The sequence below is a fragment of the Calypte anna genome, chromosome 2 (genome assembly GCF_003957555.1).
Source record: "Calypte anna isolate BGI_N300 chromosome 2, bCalAnn1_v1.p, whole genome shotgun sequence".
Taxonomy (NCBI): domain Eukaryota; kingdom Metazoa; phylum Chordata; class Aves; order Apodiformes; family Trochilidae; genus Calypte; species Calypte anna.
In genome coordinates, this window is record NC_044245.1 from 127749075 (window position 1) to 127767734 (window position 18660).

The 18660-nt window shown below is 39.6% G+C and overlaps 1 protein-coding gene across 1 annotated transcript in view; it reads right to left on the reverse strand.

The window, feature by feature from the left end:
• RAD54B (RAD54 homolog B) overlaps positions 1-18660 on the reverse strand; it is a 64783-nt gene that overhangs the window by 45436 nt on the left and 687 nt on the right. Inside the window, exons 2-3 of the mRNA XM_008502442.2 lie at positions 14313-14466; positions 13456-13630 (exon numbers count right to left, since the gene is read on the reverse strand). Of these exons, the coding sequence (XP_008500664.2) occupies positions 13456-13630; positions 14313-14466 (329 nt within the window). The remainder of the gene's footprint in view (positions 1-13455; positions 13631-14312; positions 14467-18660) is intronic.

Below are 18660 nucleotides of genomic sequence, written 5' to 3' on the forward strand. Positions count from 1 at the left end.
CTATCGTGGTGTTAAACTACACTTGTAGCTATTTTCCTGGATGAGGGGAATCCCTACTCCGTGTGCATGACTGTGCATGGAAGCAAACAGCTGAACACTGGAGTTTTAACGCAGGTCATAGGGGCAGCAGTAGGCAGAGAGGCCAGAACCCATGCATATTGCCTGGGTACATTGGCCAGTCTGTGATTGAAGGCAAACACTAACCCGGAATAGCCAGTCTGGGTCAGATGCTGGAAAGACCAGCAAGTCTGAGACTTGGCAGCTTGAGGGACCAGGACACCTGGGAACCAGTCACTGGTAAGGTGATACATCCAAAACAGCTACCAGAGAGACCCAATGCAGCGTTGTGAGGCAACTGGGAGACCAGGGATCAGGTACTGTGCAGAATAAGAGTCTAAAGGCCACTTGATGGAGGGATCCATATTGCATATGTATGTATTTTCCACATGCAGGCTTTCATCCCAGAAGACAAAGGATAAGGCCATTGGTGCTGCTTGTGTTTGCATGAGTGCTGCATTTTATGCAGGGTTGTATAGAAACGTATAGCAAGTACACATGTGCCTCTTGAGAATACTCCCTCAGCCTTACTGCAAGCTGGACCTGACCACAGGGAGCTGCAGCCATCTCCTCTATACTGGGCTACCAGATGCAGCAACTCCTAATGTAGACCTATTCAAACTTGTATTACTATACCGTCTTACTGCTTACTGCTACTAGAGGGACCAAGTTTCCACACTAAAACAATTATAGCAAAATATTTCTACAAAGATTTCTTCTGAGTAAGTGCCTGAAGGAATCAGTCTGAATTGCATATTATTCTGCAGGAATGTAAAATAACCCTTGTTTAAAAAAAAAAAAAAAAAAAAAAAGCTGGCTACCAACCAAGATTTTTTCATTCTTTTTTTCCCCCCTTTTTAAAAATAGTTATGCTCATCAGCCTAAGGTCATATCAGTACTTGGATGAGAAATTACAGAAGGTGAGAAGCCTGCATATTAATGTTGCATATAGCCTTCTTTGAGTCACAACAATAGGTGTAGTTCCAAGACAATTACAGAAAAAGAAATGTTGCAGTCCACCCACACCTTTCACCAACACTAGCACTTCTGCAACCCAATGCACAGCCAGTTCAGGGTGATGATACAACTACAGACTTGGTCAAATTTTATTTTTTTTTCCCAAGCACAGAGTTAATCCCAGAATCACAATATTACTGAGGCTGGAAAAAACCTCCAAGATCATCAAGTCCAGCCTATGACCTAACACCACCACATCAGCTAGACCATGGCACTCAGTTCCACATCCAGTCTTTCCTTAAGCACCTCCAGGGATGGTGACTCTACCACTTCATTGGGCAGCCCATTTCAATGCCTGATATTCAACCTAAACTCTTCCTGTCACTTGTTGCCTGGAAGAAGAGCCTGATCCAGGCTCCTTTCAGGTAGTTGTAAATAGTGATAAGGTCCCCCCTGAGTCTCCTCCACACTAAACCCCAACTTCCTCAGCCTCTCCTTATAAGACCTTCATCCTAGTCCCTTCACCTTAGTTGAATAATAAATCAACATAAATGTGGGATACTGCCAAATCAGAGATTTCTGCCTGCCCCCAACCAAGGCACTCACAAAACTTCTGAGTAAGTAAGATCAGGGAACTGATTTTTCTGCAAATTAATCAACTTTTCTGAGCTGGGTTAATTTTAGCCACCAGCTGATCCAGCATGCTACAGGACAAATAACTTGCTGAAAATAAATTGCAAAATCTTTTTCTGATGCTACCTGGATCATTTTAGGAAAATGGTTTGTAATGCATCCTACAAAACCTTGTATTGGCATAGCTGAGGGGACAAGCCACAGGTAGAGGGGAAGAAATAGCCATACATGCACCCATCACATGACTTCACTGCCTTTTACACCTCCTATTTTAATCCTGTGTGCAAGATGCAGCTCATTTTTCCTTTATATTTTCAATGTGAAATCCACTGAACTACTTGGAATTCTGAAAGGAAAAAAGTGTTCAGTTCAGCAAGGTTTTTGTATTTACTTGATTCTTTCCTTTTAAAAAAGCCAAAGAGATGCTTCCCAATTTAAATGCTCAAGTGGATAAAATCTTCCTATTTGGAAGTTCATGAAAATAGGAGCTGTAAGAGTATCTCAGAGTGTTTTTCTAATGATGCATAGGGTTAAAACGTGCTAACAGAGGAACAATGAAGTGTCCAGGCAGGATGTTGCCAGGCAGAATGTGGCCAGGCAGGGCATTGTTAGTCAGGATACCTCTAATTTATTGCAAGGGCAAACGGGAGGTGCTGCTGATAAGCTTAGAGAAACGCCAGACTCAAGTAGTTCTGGTTTGCTGCATTCAGCATTTCTCAGCAAAGTGCAAAAATTCAAGGCCCATGGTTATAAGTAAATTGTGAAGAAGACTTGAAGCCTTCCTTCCAACCACCCTCGCCCACAACCACCAGGAGACTGTGCATGCAGAGATGGGTGGAATCTTGTAACTTTTGGGAGATTATTTGAATAACCCGGCTTCTTGTATGGAAATGTAATACACATGTATTATTTGTAAGGATAAAAGTGTAACCAAATAACCAAGTGGGTGTTCGGAGGAGCAGTCCCCCATGTACCCAGCACTATAATAAAGAATAACTTTGCTTAATAGTCTCAGTCTCTGTGGCTGTTGAGTTATCCTGACTTTGTAGGCTTCACTGGAAAAGAAAATTAGCATGATTATTCAAAAACCAAGCAACAGCTAGCTCCTTGCTAAGGTTGCAGGATTCCAGCACTTGGGAAATAAGGCTCAAAACTACAGGCAACAGATAAATTAATGGTTTTGCTGTGGAAAAGTCTAGAATTTATTATACAAATGGTGCATCCTGAAGAGCCATCAAGAGATGAATGAATCACAGCTACCACACAGTTAAAGATTACGGTAGTCAAATGACTATGAACTGCTGAAAAAAGCTCAATGGGTGCAAATTTTACAAGTGACAGATATGTGTCATAGCCAGTTACTGCATCATGTGGCCTGTGTAAATTTAGGCACATTATGAGACAGAACACACTTTGAAGGAGAATGTCTTAAATCAGGGGAGAACCTTGGATGGAGGAAGAGGAAGGATCCTTTGTCATACAGAACTCAGGAGGAATTTCTCCATAACAGACTTAATAAAATTTTAAAATAAAAAAAAAATGGGGGGGAGGGAGAAAAATCACTCTAAGGTACATGATTCAAAGACAAAAAAAAACATTCAGAGAATTAAAGAATAAACATCTTTTGAAAGATGTAATTTCAATCAGACAGCAGACTTGCATTTTTAAGGGAATGGCACTGATTTAAGTGATTCAGACTGGCACCTCCTGGTGCAAAAAATATCAAATCAACTGATAAAGTATTGCTATACTCTGTGAAGGTGTTCTGCCCAAAAAGTGGTAGAGTGGTAGCCCCAGAATAAGTCTGAAGGACAGCCTTTCTTATTTACTAACATGAAAGCAAACTAGCTGGATTTAGCATTTGCAATCACCTAGGAGCCTGAAAATCAAAACGAGAACAATTGCCAGACCTGAATCAAAGCTGAAGTGAAACCCTGACACCCCAGTGCTTATAAGAACCTGTAAGATTTGGTAGCCCAGATGGGCTATGTTACACATCACCAAGTATACTGGGGTATACTGGCAGCAGAAACATTTGCTAAGTATTGAGGCAGTTGCTCACTCTTGCAAATGAATTTGGCAGCTGCAGGAGATGTCTTGAGAGTGTCTGTAGATAGCAGCAGTAAGGGCTGCAGAAGTTCCATTAGGTCATCACACAGTCCTCTCTATTGACACAACAGCAAGGCAGTGCCAAGTCATTCGATCTGCCCATCTTAAGAGACTGCTGCAGCAAAGGGTAGCTGGGAATGTTTTTGACTCCTAAGGGCTCTCACAGGGGCAGTTGTTTCAACATTAATCTCCAAGATTAAGAGTTGCAGGCTTTATTCATTATGGAGAGGGCTGAAGATGACAAAGCTTTGGGAGCCAAAAGCTGCAAGATGACTTCACCTGAAAGCTACTGTGCTTAAATACAGTCTCTCCAGACTTTTTATAAAGCAGTTTTAAATCATTTCTATTTCAAACAGCTCTCTCATTTAACTCACTCTTTTCTTGTCTTCATCAACACTTTAACCATCAGTTTTGCACTTTCTTGTCCTTACTCCTGCTGTACTCTGAACCCCTCAGACTACTTCTTTCTCTTCTACTGCACAATTATTTCTAAACCTTTCTACAACCCTGCCCTGCTCTGGCAGTGGGGAGAACAAGGAGAAGTTTTACATTTTATTTCTGCATGTATTTCTGCCATCACCATCCAGCACATATTAACTTCTAACAACTTAACAGAGCTTGAAACTGCTGCAAGAACAAAGGTGCATGTATGTCCTGACAAGCACAGAAACACAGAAATTAAGGATGTAATTATTACCTTTCAACCACTCATTGAAACTTGCCTGAATTACACATGGCCTACTCCAGAGCACCCATCAGCTAAAATTTCAAGCATAAAAAGTACATACACTTCCATCCCCTCTGCTGATATAGGACACTCTCTCAACATTTAGCCCACTGACATAGGAAAAATATGCCATATGCCAAATTTTAAAGAATTTATCTTCATCTCAGTCTGACAATCCCAGGCCCACACATTCAGAACTACCTGTAAGTATCCTTAAAAATTAATTTGGTTTAAAGGTACAAGATTCTAAATTCTAATACTAAATGACTATACATCATGCATTAGCTCTTCATTCTACAAGTCATATCCTTAGAAAAAGAAAAGCTAAAAGCATAGTTCTTACTCTTTACAAGTTCAGGAGTGCATCTAGTTTTTAATACATGCTTGTATTCCTTCTCTGATCTTCCAGACAAGCTTGCTAATGACTGATCAGAAGAAGCTAAGAAATCTAGAAAGATCTGAAGGTCTAATTCCGTCAATCTTTTGCTTAAATTCTTAAATCTTCATTAGCAAGATAGTCTCTAGATCCCATCTTTTCATAGATATTACAGTATGGGAGACTGTGCTTTTAAATACTAACCTCAGAATAATTACCCATGCACTATCCCCTGCATTTGCTATAGAAGCAGCTTTCTTATTCTAATTTTGCTCAGCAGGTATTTTGAGGCTAGTGAGATAACTATCTTAGTATATACCTTGTTGATTTTAGTGAAAGTCATATTGTGACAAAGCTTCTGTTTCAGAGAAAAACTTAGGGCCCAGAGCCAAAACCTGGGACTGAACTCTAGTTGTGCTGGCATGGCAACAAAGGGAATTCAAACAATGAGCAAAGCCACAGAAAGATTTGGTGACTATCTTTGGAGGGATGCAGGCCAAGTCTGTAATAGTAGTCATGATACCTCAAAAAAACCCTAATGGCTACATTCTCTCCATCTTCTCTTAAATGTACCTTCATATCTTTTTGACACAGGAGAACTGGGGAAGAAAAAAAACAAACCCACAAATAAATCCCACACCCCAAAATAGAACTTTCCAAAGGGTGGGAGAGTAGAAAAACATCTGAGAAATTTAGAATAGCTCTTTTGCCCATCTTCACTCCTTACACACACACACAGCCTGATAATAAATCTCAATTATCAAGAAAATAAGAAACTATATGTACAACTTCCCTCAGTATGTAGGAAGAAACTGAATTATGACTTCTAAACCTGAACCTTGAAAATAGTCTCTATACAGAGTAATTCCCAAGTCTCCCATTTTTAAAGTTAGATAATTCCATTTTCTATATATCACAGACTATTTGCCATGTATGTGCATGCAGCTACCACAAGCTAAATTATAACTGTATTGGGACAGTATGTTGTTCATTTCCCAGCACATCTCTCACCACCCCTTGGAAAGGGGACTCTGCTTTCTACCTACAGTTTTAAAATTAGGTTTTTGTCTCTGCATTAAAAAAAACAAACAAACAAACAAAAGCAAGCAAGCATATTTAAGTTTGGGGTTTTTTGTTTACAAATTTTAATTTTCAGTAACTTAGAAAGTTACAGAAAAACACCGAAATTATTATCTTTACATGCAACACAGCTTTCTGCAACAGTGGATATATCACTACTCAAGTGTAAAGAACACAGCAGTTTACTTTTCTTTTTTTTGTAAAAAATGATAGCTATTCAATAGGCAAATTACTACTGCAAAACCTTCACTTTAGTATCTCAAACTTTTTGGAAAATGTTGAATATCATACATCTAATATATAGTCTTTTTATTTTCTGGCCATTTAACACCCTTCTGAATTCTGGTTTTCTTCCCCTCTCCTTCATTATCTCCATCAGTTCAAACAGACATATCAGAGCACACTTAACTAGGGCAAATGAAATGTATGTTTCACTGTCAGTTCACTGCTCTTTTCTGAAATGTGTGAATATCCTGGTTATATCACCTATCATTACATGAAGCCTAATTATTCACATGACAGCAAGATATGATCATATCAGACTATAAATTATATTGTACTAACTGTGAAAATATCACACCAGAATTATTAAAGTCTGGATTAGTTTTACAGGAGTCTATTATATTGCATTGCAGATGGCCACCCAGTTCAGTAAAGCAGTTTTGCAGTCCCTGAATGTTATACAGTATGGGACTTTTGGTGGTGCCAAGTTCCTTCTTCCCATCTCATTCTTGGTTCCTATCTCCCATGACCTATTTTACTACTCAGCAGGTAGGGAGCCCAAATTCAAGATGAATAACACTGCTTAGGGATGTTAACTTCTTCAACAGGCTCATCTCTCACCTAAGTACACTATATTCTTTTGCTTGCTTTCAATCTATAGCAACTAATTCCATGTTACCTATTGCTACAATCCAATAAGGGTTTCTCCACTGACAGACTTTAAAGTAGTTGGGAATTCACAGCTGCTGTATTTGGTGCTTCTGTATACAGAAACAGAAGCCCCTGAGGACAGTGTACTGCTCAGTGTGTGGTTCTGGTCACTGTGACAGAGAAGGTAATGAATCTATATAGGAAGAGGAAGGCAAAAAACCAAAGCCAACTTTCAAAACCACAAAGAGTCATGAGAACAAGCAATGTCAGCCTAAAGAAATTCTCATATATTTGTTTGGTTTTGGTTTTCTGTTGTTTGTTTTGGTTTGGTTGCTCTTTTAAAAAAGTCTTGAAGAGCTTTGACCACTTCAAGATTCCAGAAGCAAAGTTATTTTGCTAAAATGCTGTTCTCTGCTTTGCTGCTGTACCATCTCCACACATAATTGTCAACAGTACATGACCACAGCCAAAGGGAAACCTGAGTGTGCAGGATCAGCTGGAGAAATGCTAGGGAAGGTCTTAATGCCAGCAGCAGAGTAGAACACCTCACATCCCAAGGAAGAGCACCAAGCAAAAGGTGTGATGCTCAGGAGATGCCAGAGAGCCCCAAAGCTGCAGACTAGAAAACACAAGCCACCTAGGACTCAATATTATCACAGAAGTCTCAGTGAAAATTCTACTTGCAACACACTGAGTGCTGTGCAGTGGAGTCCTGGTGGAGTACCAGTAGGTGACAATGTGTATGTATAGCTATCATGGTTGATTTATAAGTGTGCAGTTCTGGAACCAGTGTCAGATCAAGATATGGACAGTTTCTCTGCCAGTACATTTACATCAATCTAGTTTTCTTAACCAGTCCCATCTCCTCAAATTAACTGATCAAACAGGTACAGAGGACACCTAAACAGTAAAAAAACCTACCCTGAATTTAGAAACAACTTGTCTATTCACTATTATAGTGTTCTGTCTATAGCACTGCAGGGAGAAGGGGGCCATTTTAAATCATAAAGAGATAGCAAAGTAATTTCATACTATTTTGAATAAGAAATTATAATTAAAATTTACAAACTTGTAAAATCTATCTTGCAAACAATGCAGTGATATAGTTATTTGCACTCAGGCATCCAGTAAGGTGGACTTAGTAATTATGAAGAGCTACAGATGTTTACTCAGTATCTTTTATGCAAAGACTTAACTGCTTTACCAGCTGTTCAGAAAAAACATTTGAGAGGCCCACTGAGGTTCAGCTATACATGCAACACCACCACTAAAATAGACAGATGACAAAAATACTCCTGACTGTAATCTTTTCCAATTTAGTCTGTGAAGTGTAGCAATACAAGTGAATGCAATAATAAGTTTCATTATGAGATCTCCAGTCTCAGCATTTTTGGGTGTGTTGTATAGAAACAAAAAGTAGGCAGATAGACTTCAATTGGACAATATTACAAATCCTGAAAAATAACTATTTTGAATCCTTAGACTAAAAGCAATAGGCAGTTGATTGGTACTGTCATAACTGAATGAAAAGTGGATTTCCTCTTGTAATACTCAAATTAATTGGTTAAGAGTGATTTTATTAATACTTATCACCACTTGATATCTGGACTAACCTGTAAAAATGTTACAAAAACTGAAGGAGAGAGAAAATGTTCCTATTACGAAAATAAAACTGATTTATATTACCAGAGTCTAAACCTAATAGACCAATGTACTGAGGAAACATTAACATTCCACATAAGATACGAGAAAATACATTCTAAAATACATGCAAATGATAAATGCATTTAATATCACAGGCATGAAAAACATTCAGAAACCTGCCAAGACATACAAGGAGAACACATTAACCCTGTTACGAAATACGCTTACAATCTGTCTTCATTGTTAGCTCAAAGGTAGCATTTGAGTATGACTTCTGACAAAATTAATCTTAGAGGATGCATTAACAGATGTTAATGATGACAAAGTACTCCTTAACCAAAAACAAAACAGGAGGTGAGATGCAACAGAATAAATCTCCAGATCCAGCTTTCCTGTTCATCTACATCAGGCTGAAACAATGAAATCTCAGTCCAATACAGGTGAAAGAGCAATTAATTTCCACACATCATATAGTAAGCTCCAAGGAAAAAACATTTTCTTAGATTAAAAATACCAGCAAGTTGCAAACTCAAATAATAAACATAAATTCATTATATATGCTTTATATAAATAAAAATACAATTGTTAAAAATGTTAAGTTGAAGATGCAATGTAGGCAAAAAACTCAGTTTTGGACAAGATGGCTTAATAGCAACACAGAGGAAATACTTAAGTAAGTGTAGTTCAGAGATCTGCCCATCCATTTTTTCTTCAATTTCAAATTGTTTGTTTTGGGTTTTTTTTATTTTTGCTTATAGGTCCTCAGAACATAACAAGAACAAGTAGAAACCAAGCACTTTTAGGACCTGCAATAATATCCTTCCAAACAGATTTCTTATTTTGTTCTCAATTAGTGTTAGATAGTTTAGAAATGTTGAAGTTAACTAATTTTAAAGAGCATGCAGACTTATCTGATATAATTCTCTGGAGGCATATGAGAAAAAGCATTAATGATAATGTCAAATAAATTACCTCCCCTCCACATATCCATTGCCAGTGTCAACAAGTACTACATTCTGAATACAAAACAAAGGTACCAAAGAGATAGCCATGTTCTTTGCCTCTTAAAAACAAAGAAACACCGATTCAAAAAGCAATGAAGTTCATTTTCCTAAAAAGGTATTTTTTGGAAATACATAATTTTCCAGTATTCTCAACTCATAATAATGATTATTTAACTCCTAGTGAACAGCATGCTCAGTATCTTACAGTTCAAACTGTCTTAAAATTACAACACTTAGGTAAGTTTCACTCAACAACAGATGCTACAATCTTACTAAAACATCTTTAGAAGTATCTGGTCTCATAGAATGTCAAAGTCCCTTAGACTTTACTTTTGTTAGTGAAATTTCAGGAACATGCTTATTTTGAAAAGAAGCCTAGAAAAACAAGTATTTTTTAAGATAGATATGCTATAACTTTAAGGCTGATGCTATCTTATCAAATCCTTTATTGTCTACTCCAGGAAATTAACACAATGCGTCAGATAAGTTTCTTAGAAAGAATGTTCAGCATTTTCAGGGCTGGGTTTCAGAAAGATTAGCTCTATGAAGAGTACAGTTGTCCAATGGCTCACAGGTGTTTCACAAGAATCTGGGGTATTTATTTACACATTCCACTGCTGCACTGGAAACCCAAACACAGCAGCTCTGAGCATGAAATAAAGCTAACATGGTTTATCATCTGCATTTAATGATATGCAAACAATAAACCAAAATAATGCATACACGCAGACTTATTCAATCTTAAAATTATTTTCATGCCCCTTTAACAGAGGTCTTTGGCTGCAGAGAGTGGCAGTCAGATATAATTTCATTACAATATTAATAATAATAAAAAACCCAAACTCACTCTGGCTTACACAACTGGTTTCCATTACTTCTGAATTTCATACCAAAAACTGCTTTAACAAAACAGTTTCACTTCACACTACAAAGTAAGTTCTGATTTACACAGTCTATGTAATTGCTACATTAACTGTAATGAATTGCAGACAAAAATGATGTAAAGGGCAGAAGTTGTCGTGGAAAATCTAAATCATTAAGAATCATAGAATGGTTTGGGTTGGAAGGGACCTTAAAGACCATCTAGTTCCAACCCCCCTGCAAGGGGACACACACCTTCCACTATATATCAGGTTGCTCAAGGCCCCATCCAACCTGGCCTTGAATGCTTCCAGGGAGGGGACATCCACAAGTTCCCTGGATAACCTGTGCCAGTGTCTCACCACCCTCACAGGAAAGAATTTCTTCCTATGTCTAATCTAAATCTCCCCTCTTAAAGTTTTAAACCATTGCCCCTTGTCCTCTCACTACAAACCTGTGCAAAAAGCCCTACCCCAGCTTTCTTGTAGGCCCCCTTAAGATACTGTACAGCCATTATAAGGTCACCTCAGAGCCTCCTGTTCTCTAGGCTGAACAACCCTAACTTCCTCAGCCTGTCTTTCAGAAGAAATTACTCTAAGATCACAATGTCCAGCTGTCACCATGTCCCCCCTCAATTAAATGAAACATATTTACCAATATCTGCATCACCCTGTCCACTAGAGTATGTCCTGAAGTGCTTTATCTACATGTTTTTTAAATGCTTCTAGGAACGATATCTTTTCTACTTTACAACATTTTATCTAGGGTAGGCTGCTGATTTCATAGATTATTTTGTAAAGAAATCCACTACTTATCTTTTAAGTACACTGCTAGATCAAACTAGCAAATAAATTTTTGGATATATATTAGGACCACTCAAACAACTTGTCCCCTACACAATGAAAATTTTCTGTAAGCATGACCTTCATCAGAAGAACTGCAAATTACAGCATGCAGCAGATAAAAACAAAAGCCATAAGGTCAGAAGGACTTAAGATAGAGGAGGCTGATTTTTCCTACATGAGCTCTGCCAAACAGAATACATATACTCTGGGTCACAAAATATGATAAAGGCAATATGTTCTCAGGGCTGTCACAGGGACTGATCAATCCTCATTTTCTAGGGGTGAAAGCCAACAAGAGACAATGGGAAGGGCTCTGAATAGCACCTTATAGAATGACATGGGGAGTTGCTGCCTACTGAGGTCTGAAACTCACAAGATGCTAAAAAGCATCTGGAGATTGCACAAGGCTTATAATGAGATTTTTTTAAGGAAAAAAAAAATAGGACAAGCAAAAGGGTCATATGAAGGTGTTCCAGGGAGAAATAAGCACAGGGAAGTAGAAGGGAAAAAGCAGTCCCACCTTTAAACAGGTGACTGGTCAGTATGTGTGTCCAGCAAGACACTGCACTCTATTGCCACAATCTGTCCCATCTTCTTACTAAACTGCATTTCTAAATATTTTCCAGTGTGAAGGGACTCCATTCTGCATGCATAAGTGTGTATGGAAGTGAACCTGCCAGTAGCTGTAGCACACAAAGGTCACAGGTAACTGATGTGCCATCAAGCAGAGAGGCCAAAGCCCATGCATACTGCCTGGGTACATATGCCAGTGTGTGATGACTAGAAAACACCAAGATGGATTAGCTGGCAAGTAGGATAAGATACTTAGGAGCCAAGTAGTGGAGTAGTCACGAGACTAGCCCAAGTACTGTACAGACCAGTGGGTCTGAGAGTTGGCTACTGGAGTGACCAGGAAGTCCAAGCTGGACTCTCTGACCTGGAGAGATCAGGACATCTGGGTGTTGATTACTGGCAAGCCAAGCTACCAGGGAGATGTGCTTGTATGTATGCATCTCTTCTTGTGCACCCGGGAGACAAGTGGATGCAGGAGCCCACCAGTAAGTAAACCAAGTGTGTAAGGCCAGTTACTGGAGGGAGCTATAGTGTGTTTTTACCTGTGGGAGCACAAGTCTGAGTACCAACAACTGGACTGGGAGCTGTGGGCAACCTGTTCAGTGTCTCACCACCTACACAGGAAAGAATTTCTTCCTGTGTCTAATTTAAATCTCCCCTCTTCAAGTTTTAAACCACTGCCCCTTGTCCTCTCACTACAAACCTGTGCAAAAAGCCCTACCCCCAGCTTTCTTGTAGGCCCCCTTCAGATATTGGAAAGCTGCTCGAAGTTTACCTTGGAGCCTCCTTTTCTCCAGGCTGAACAACCCCAACTTCTATAGCCTGTCTTCACAGCAGAGGTGCTCCAGCCCTCTGAGCATCTTATGGGCTCTACTCTGGATATGTTCCAGGAACTCTACATCCTTCTTATGCTGGGGACCCCAGAACTGGACTTCCATCCCACAGGGTTTGAAACCCAGTTCAAGTGCAATGCTTTCAAGATGCACTCACTTCCTGAAGTCAGGTGTTCAGCTTTGTTCACAAAACACAGAATATGTCTATGGTCAGGGCACACAGAGAGTGGGAAATGAAGACACTCAACTCCACAGCAAAGTGCATTTGCTAGAGTTCAGACACCAGTACCTTTGCAGTGCTTACTATCTAGCTTTTAGAAGTAATATTCATTACCACGGTTAACAATGAATAAGCACACACACAAATAACAGAGCCAGTTCTGCTCTGATGCTACACTGCAGTTCACAACCCATGCTTGAACCTTGACTGCCTCTTGAAGACACTGAAGAAAAAACCAGCTCAGAACTTGCACTGAAAAAAAGAAACCCTCATGAATTCAGAATAACACAAAGCCAGTCCAAACAGTAAGCATTCTTTGCATGACACCAACAAGGTCTCCAAATTACAACACTTCTCTGCTATTTAGGGCATCCCAACACTCATTTTGATATTATTTTGGATTAAAGTGAGTTGGCTGCAATAGAAGACACACCATAAGAGCAGCACTTCCAACTGGCTTCTAAAACACACTTTTTTTTTTTCATTTTCTTTTTAAAAAAATCATTTAACATTTTTTTCTCTCACTCTCTATCCAGTAGAACACCAAAGAACACCATTGCATGAACCTTACATTAGTATTTCATAAAATCTTAGTAAGTTAGCCTATAATTCCTAAGTTTTTAAATTCTCTTACATGGGAGTAAGTAATAAAGAGCATCTTACCAGCTTTTGGCGTACTTAGTGCTTTCATTTCCAGCTTCATACACTTATTAATGTTGAAGCATGGTTTTGTGGACTTTACTTTTCCAGCTGACTCCACAGATGGTGTAAAATTTGCATGGTGATTCTGGCCATGTATTTTAGAATGCAATGAAGCACCTTCCTCTTTCTCATCTATCTGCAAAAGAAAAACAAGTTCATGATAGTGTTTCCTTCATGCAGCTGAAGACAAATGAAGAGTGAGAAAAAGGGATCTTAATAGATACTAATTCTCATAATCAAACTACATAAATATGTACATCCCCACACATATATATGCATGCCAGTCTTCACAACAAAAAGTGCAGGCACAGAACACCAAATACCAGTTGCACAAATAGTTTATAAATTGAACAGAAGTATCTGTGGATAAAATCAATGAAAACTGTGATGCTTTCATTTGGTAGATATCAAAAGGCTTCAGAGAAAGTTCTTTGTGGCAAAATTGCAACTCTACGAACTGACATTTCATTACAAAGTATCTTTGGTTTCTTTAACTGCTTTTGCCACAGCATTTCAGTCATATCAATCCAACAAAGCTCACACCAAGGTGCAATCCATACCTCAGCTAATGTATGAGATTTGTATTTGTGTTCAATACCGATTACTTCTATTTATTTGAAAACCACTTTTTTGCATCCACTTCACAGAGTGAAAGAAATTCACCTGAGAAGCAAAATCAAATGTAGTAAGAGCAAAGGTAAATTCTACTCTGAACAGTCTGATTATCTAGGCAGAAATTGTTTGTGGTGAGCTCACATGCTCCGTTTTAGTAACAATACTGTAAAAGCATATGCTTTTTAGTACACTGCTCAGTTTACCTCCTTTAATTTCATTTCTTTGTCCATCTCATTTGTTTCATTCTTGAGACAAACTGTGATACTTTTTCCTGGTGGTATAAACCTTGGTTTTTTGGCCACATTTCCTAGCACTTGACTTGGAGCTGCTGATCGCCGCATGTTTAGCTGTACTGCTCTGGAGAGTGGAGAGGAAGGAAGGAAGCAGATAAAGACAACTGTAGTTAGAACAGGCTTTAAATATAAAAATACATCCCTAGATAACAATATAAGCACTATTAAAAAGGCATTTAAAAATTCAAATAACAATCTTAATCTGCAAGCATAATACAATTTAAGAAATATTGTCACAGTGGATTGTCTAAGTACCAAAAAAGATCAACTGCTGCAGTGACATCTCCATTTTCATTTGAAAAACCAATAATGCAGTTCTCAATAGTAAGAAATGCTCTGGAGATACACAGTATAGGGATGCTTAACAACCACCATTTTATGAAACGAAAGACAATTTGAAACTGAACTGACTATTCTAAAAAATTAAAACAATTTTGAAAAGCCCATTATAAGTGCATAATGAATGTTGAGGGTATGCTTCATACTCAAGAGTAGTATTTTGCATTAAATATTCAATTACATCTTGTGGATATTTAATAGTCATTTATATTAATCATTCAGATTATAAGATTAGAAGTTAGCAGAAAATTATCTCCACATCACAGTGGAGATTATCACCCGATGTTATGTCCACTTAAACAGTGGAATGAACATATTGCAGGTTTTACCTCAAAATACAAGACCATTATTCCTCTACACAGCCTCAGGATGAAACCAATCACACATCAATGTTACTATGACAAAACATAGTTGCAACTACTACAATAATGAGTTATAATCTTAATACTTCAAAGTAGTTGAAACAAACAAGAAAATTCCAATAGCATAATCCAGCAGGTGGAATGATGAAAACAACCATGGTACAGCAATTTACAGAACATAGTTTCACAGAATAACAGAACTGTCTCAGTTGGAAAAGGCCTCTTAACGTCACTGAGTCCATTACCATCAACCCAGAATAAAACACCATGCCCACTAGAAAGTGTCCTAAAGTGCCACCTCTACATGTTTTTTTCATACCTCCAGGGATGGTGATTCCACCACTTCCCTGGACAGCCCTTCCCAGTGCCTGACTACACTTTCAGTAAAGAAATTTCTCCTAATGTCAAGTCTAAACCTCCCCTGGTGCAGCTTTAGGACACTCCTTCTAGTCCTATCACTATACACTTGGGAGGAGAGGCCAACCCCTACCTTACTACAACCTCATTTCAGGTAGTTGTAGAGAGCAATGTCTCCCCTCAGACTCCTCCAAACTAAGCATTCCCAATTCTCTCAGCCTCTCTTCATAGGTCTTGTTCTCTAGATCCTTCACCAGCTTGGGTGCTCTCCTCTGGACTTGCTCCAGCAACTGAATGTCCTTCTTGTAGTGAGGCGCCCAGAACTGAACACAGTACCTGAGGTTCCCTCTTCACCAGTGCTGAGTACAGGGGCACAATCGCTTCCCTATTCCTGCTGGCCACACTGTTTCTGATTTTGGTTTACTTCTCCATTCATATGTGTACTGTTCATTTTGATTGACACCCTCTCCCCAACTATTAGGTAAAAATACACAATAGCATGGATTGCATACACAAACCTCTTTACCATCTGGGAAGCACCTTTGCATCCCATTGCAACAGCCTATCTGTTTCTGAACTTTTTTGACACTATTCTGCACTCCAGTGGCTTACTACGGGACAACAACCTTTCCTTCCAAGATCTGCACAGAAGTAGCAACAAACTACTATCAAAATAATCGGCAAACACGGAGACACTAATGTGAATATCACTGTCTCCTTCATAGCTGAACAAGTAGCATACATATGATGCTGTTACGGGGCAGAAACCTTAATGGCAAAATGACCTGAACAGTGGTCATTTCCATTGTGGCTGTTATTAAAAATACAAAGAAAAGGGGCTCTGGATGCATCAACAGCAGTTCATGTAAGTTATGCCTACCTGACAACAATTTTAGCATTTGAACTCTAGTTAACCCCATGCAATGAGGGAGTAGTTTGTTTACTGCAACACCAATAACTACAATGTAAACAACGGAGGGTCACTGGGAAAGCTGCAGAGATGTCAGCACTGATCAAAGATGATCAGACTATGAGTGACAGCACTGACCACAGCTACCTTCAGGTGCTGGGTGAATTTGAATGAGTTTACCCAGTTCCAGAATGCATGGGTGACACTTGTGTAGATAACCCAGGTCACTCCACAGCTCTACATAAGGACTACACATAGCAAAGCTGAACTGCTACAAAACTCTGCCCACTTTAGAGCTTGTCACATCTCCCATGGAACACAGGAGTTATGCAATGCAGAAATTCCATGTAGTTGTGATTAAAGCGTTTTGATTTCTAAATCTATTTGAACTTTGCACTGTCATTTTGTCTTAAACCACAAGAGCAGACTCATTAGCAGATTTGAAATTAGTAAGAAATGTAAAGATATGACCCTTGATAACTCAAGAACTTCACTCCTGTTAAATTTAAGAGCATGTAAGAATTTTACCAACACTATCTACTTGCAACTACAAAAGACATTTGGGGTTTGGTGTTTTTAAAATGTAATGCTGCTTCCAGCAATACATCTGTCTTCAAAACATACACTTTTATGAAATATAATAAAACCATGAAGCAATAATAAAATATTTATATCTTGCATCTCTACTATACCAAAAAAAAGGCCATTAACGACATGCAACAAATGCTAGATCTTTTATATGTGATCACAGTATATGTGGCAAGGAAAAAGAATAGATCTACATTACACCTAAATCAACTGACAACCAAACATTCCCTTTCCTCAAGGAAAGCCACCAGTATGTTGAATCATACCATTAGGTATGGTTGCAGGGCAACATCTGGAGGTAATGAGAAAAGCACTGCTCCTGCCTTTAATTAGCAACCTAGCTTAAGCAAATTAAGTGCACCATGAAACCAAAGCCTAAAACATCTCATGAATGCACCTGGGTTTGCAAGCACTGAATTCCATAGTGGTTTTCTCCTCAAAGGCATCTTAACAGCTGCATCAGAATTAAATACGTATACAAAGAATATTTCAAAGTCTTACACATTCAAATCCGTACAGGAGGCATAGAGTCCTGTTAAATCACAGCATCACAGAATGTTTATGTTGGAAGAGATCTCCAAGATCAGCCAGTCCAACCTTTGGCCATCACCATAACCTAACTACTAAACCATGTCCTTAAGGCTTTTTAAATGCCTCCAGGGATGGTGGCACTGCCCTGGACAGGCCATTCCAATGCTTGACAACGCTTTCAGTGAAAAAAGTATTTCCTAAAATCCAGCCTAAATCTCCCCTGGTGCCGCTTCCATCCATTCCCTCTGGTCCTATCACAGTTCACTAAGGAGAAGAGGCTGTTCCCCTCCTCCCTCCAACTTCCCTTGAAGTAGTTGAAGAGAGCCATAAGGTCTCCTCTCAGCCTCCTTTTCTCCAGACTGAACACCCCCAGCTCCCTCATCCACTCTTCATAGGACTTAGGCCCTTCATGAGCTTTGTTGCCCTTCTCTGGTCACTCTCCAGCACTTCTCTGTCCCTCTTAAAGTGAGGTGCCCAGAACTGAACAGAGCACTCAGGATGTGGCCTCATCAGAGCTGAGTACACAGGGACGATCACCTCCCTACTCCTGCTGGCCACAGTGTTCCCAATGCAAGCCAGGATGCCACTGGCCTTCTTGGCCACCTGCACACACTGCCGACTGTCAACCAATACCACCAGGTCCCTCTCCAAGGGAAAATCAGTTACATCACTCATCTTGACACAAACCTACCAGGCCTGCTCTCTCGAACGTTTGAAGAGACTTTCCTTGGTCAAATGCCAAACGAGGTTTTTGCAGACAATTAAAAAAATTCGGGGCAGGATTAACTTGTGCTCAGACAGAATTAAACTGTAGGCAGCCACTGCATCCCTTTAAATAGCAATACGGGGGTAAAGTCAGTCCAAATACGTAGTAACGGTAAAGAATTTGGGAGCAGGTTCAAAAACCGATGTGATCAGAATCGCTAATTATCAGAATCGCAACTCCCCAGCCCAGCCCGCCCCAGCCACCCGGTAACGGCCGCAGAGGGGCTGCGTCCCTCCCTGCGGGCAAGCACCGGGGTGAGGCGAGGCCAGGGGCCTTTCCGCCCGCTTGCCCGCCACCGGCAGCACCTCAACCCTCCCAGCCCCACCTCAGTGCCTCGGTTTTCCGGGCCCTACCTGTGCCGCCGACGGGGCGGCCACTGGGACACTCACTCAATGGTCCCGCTGC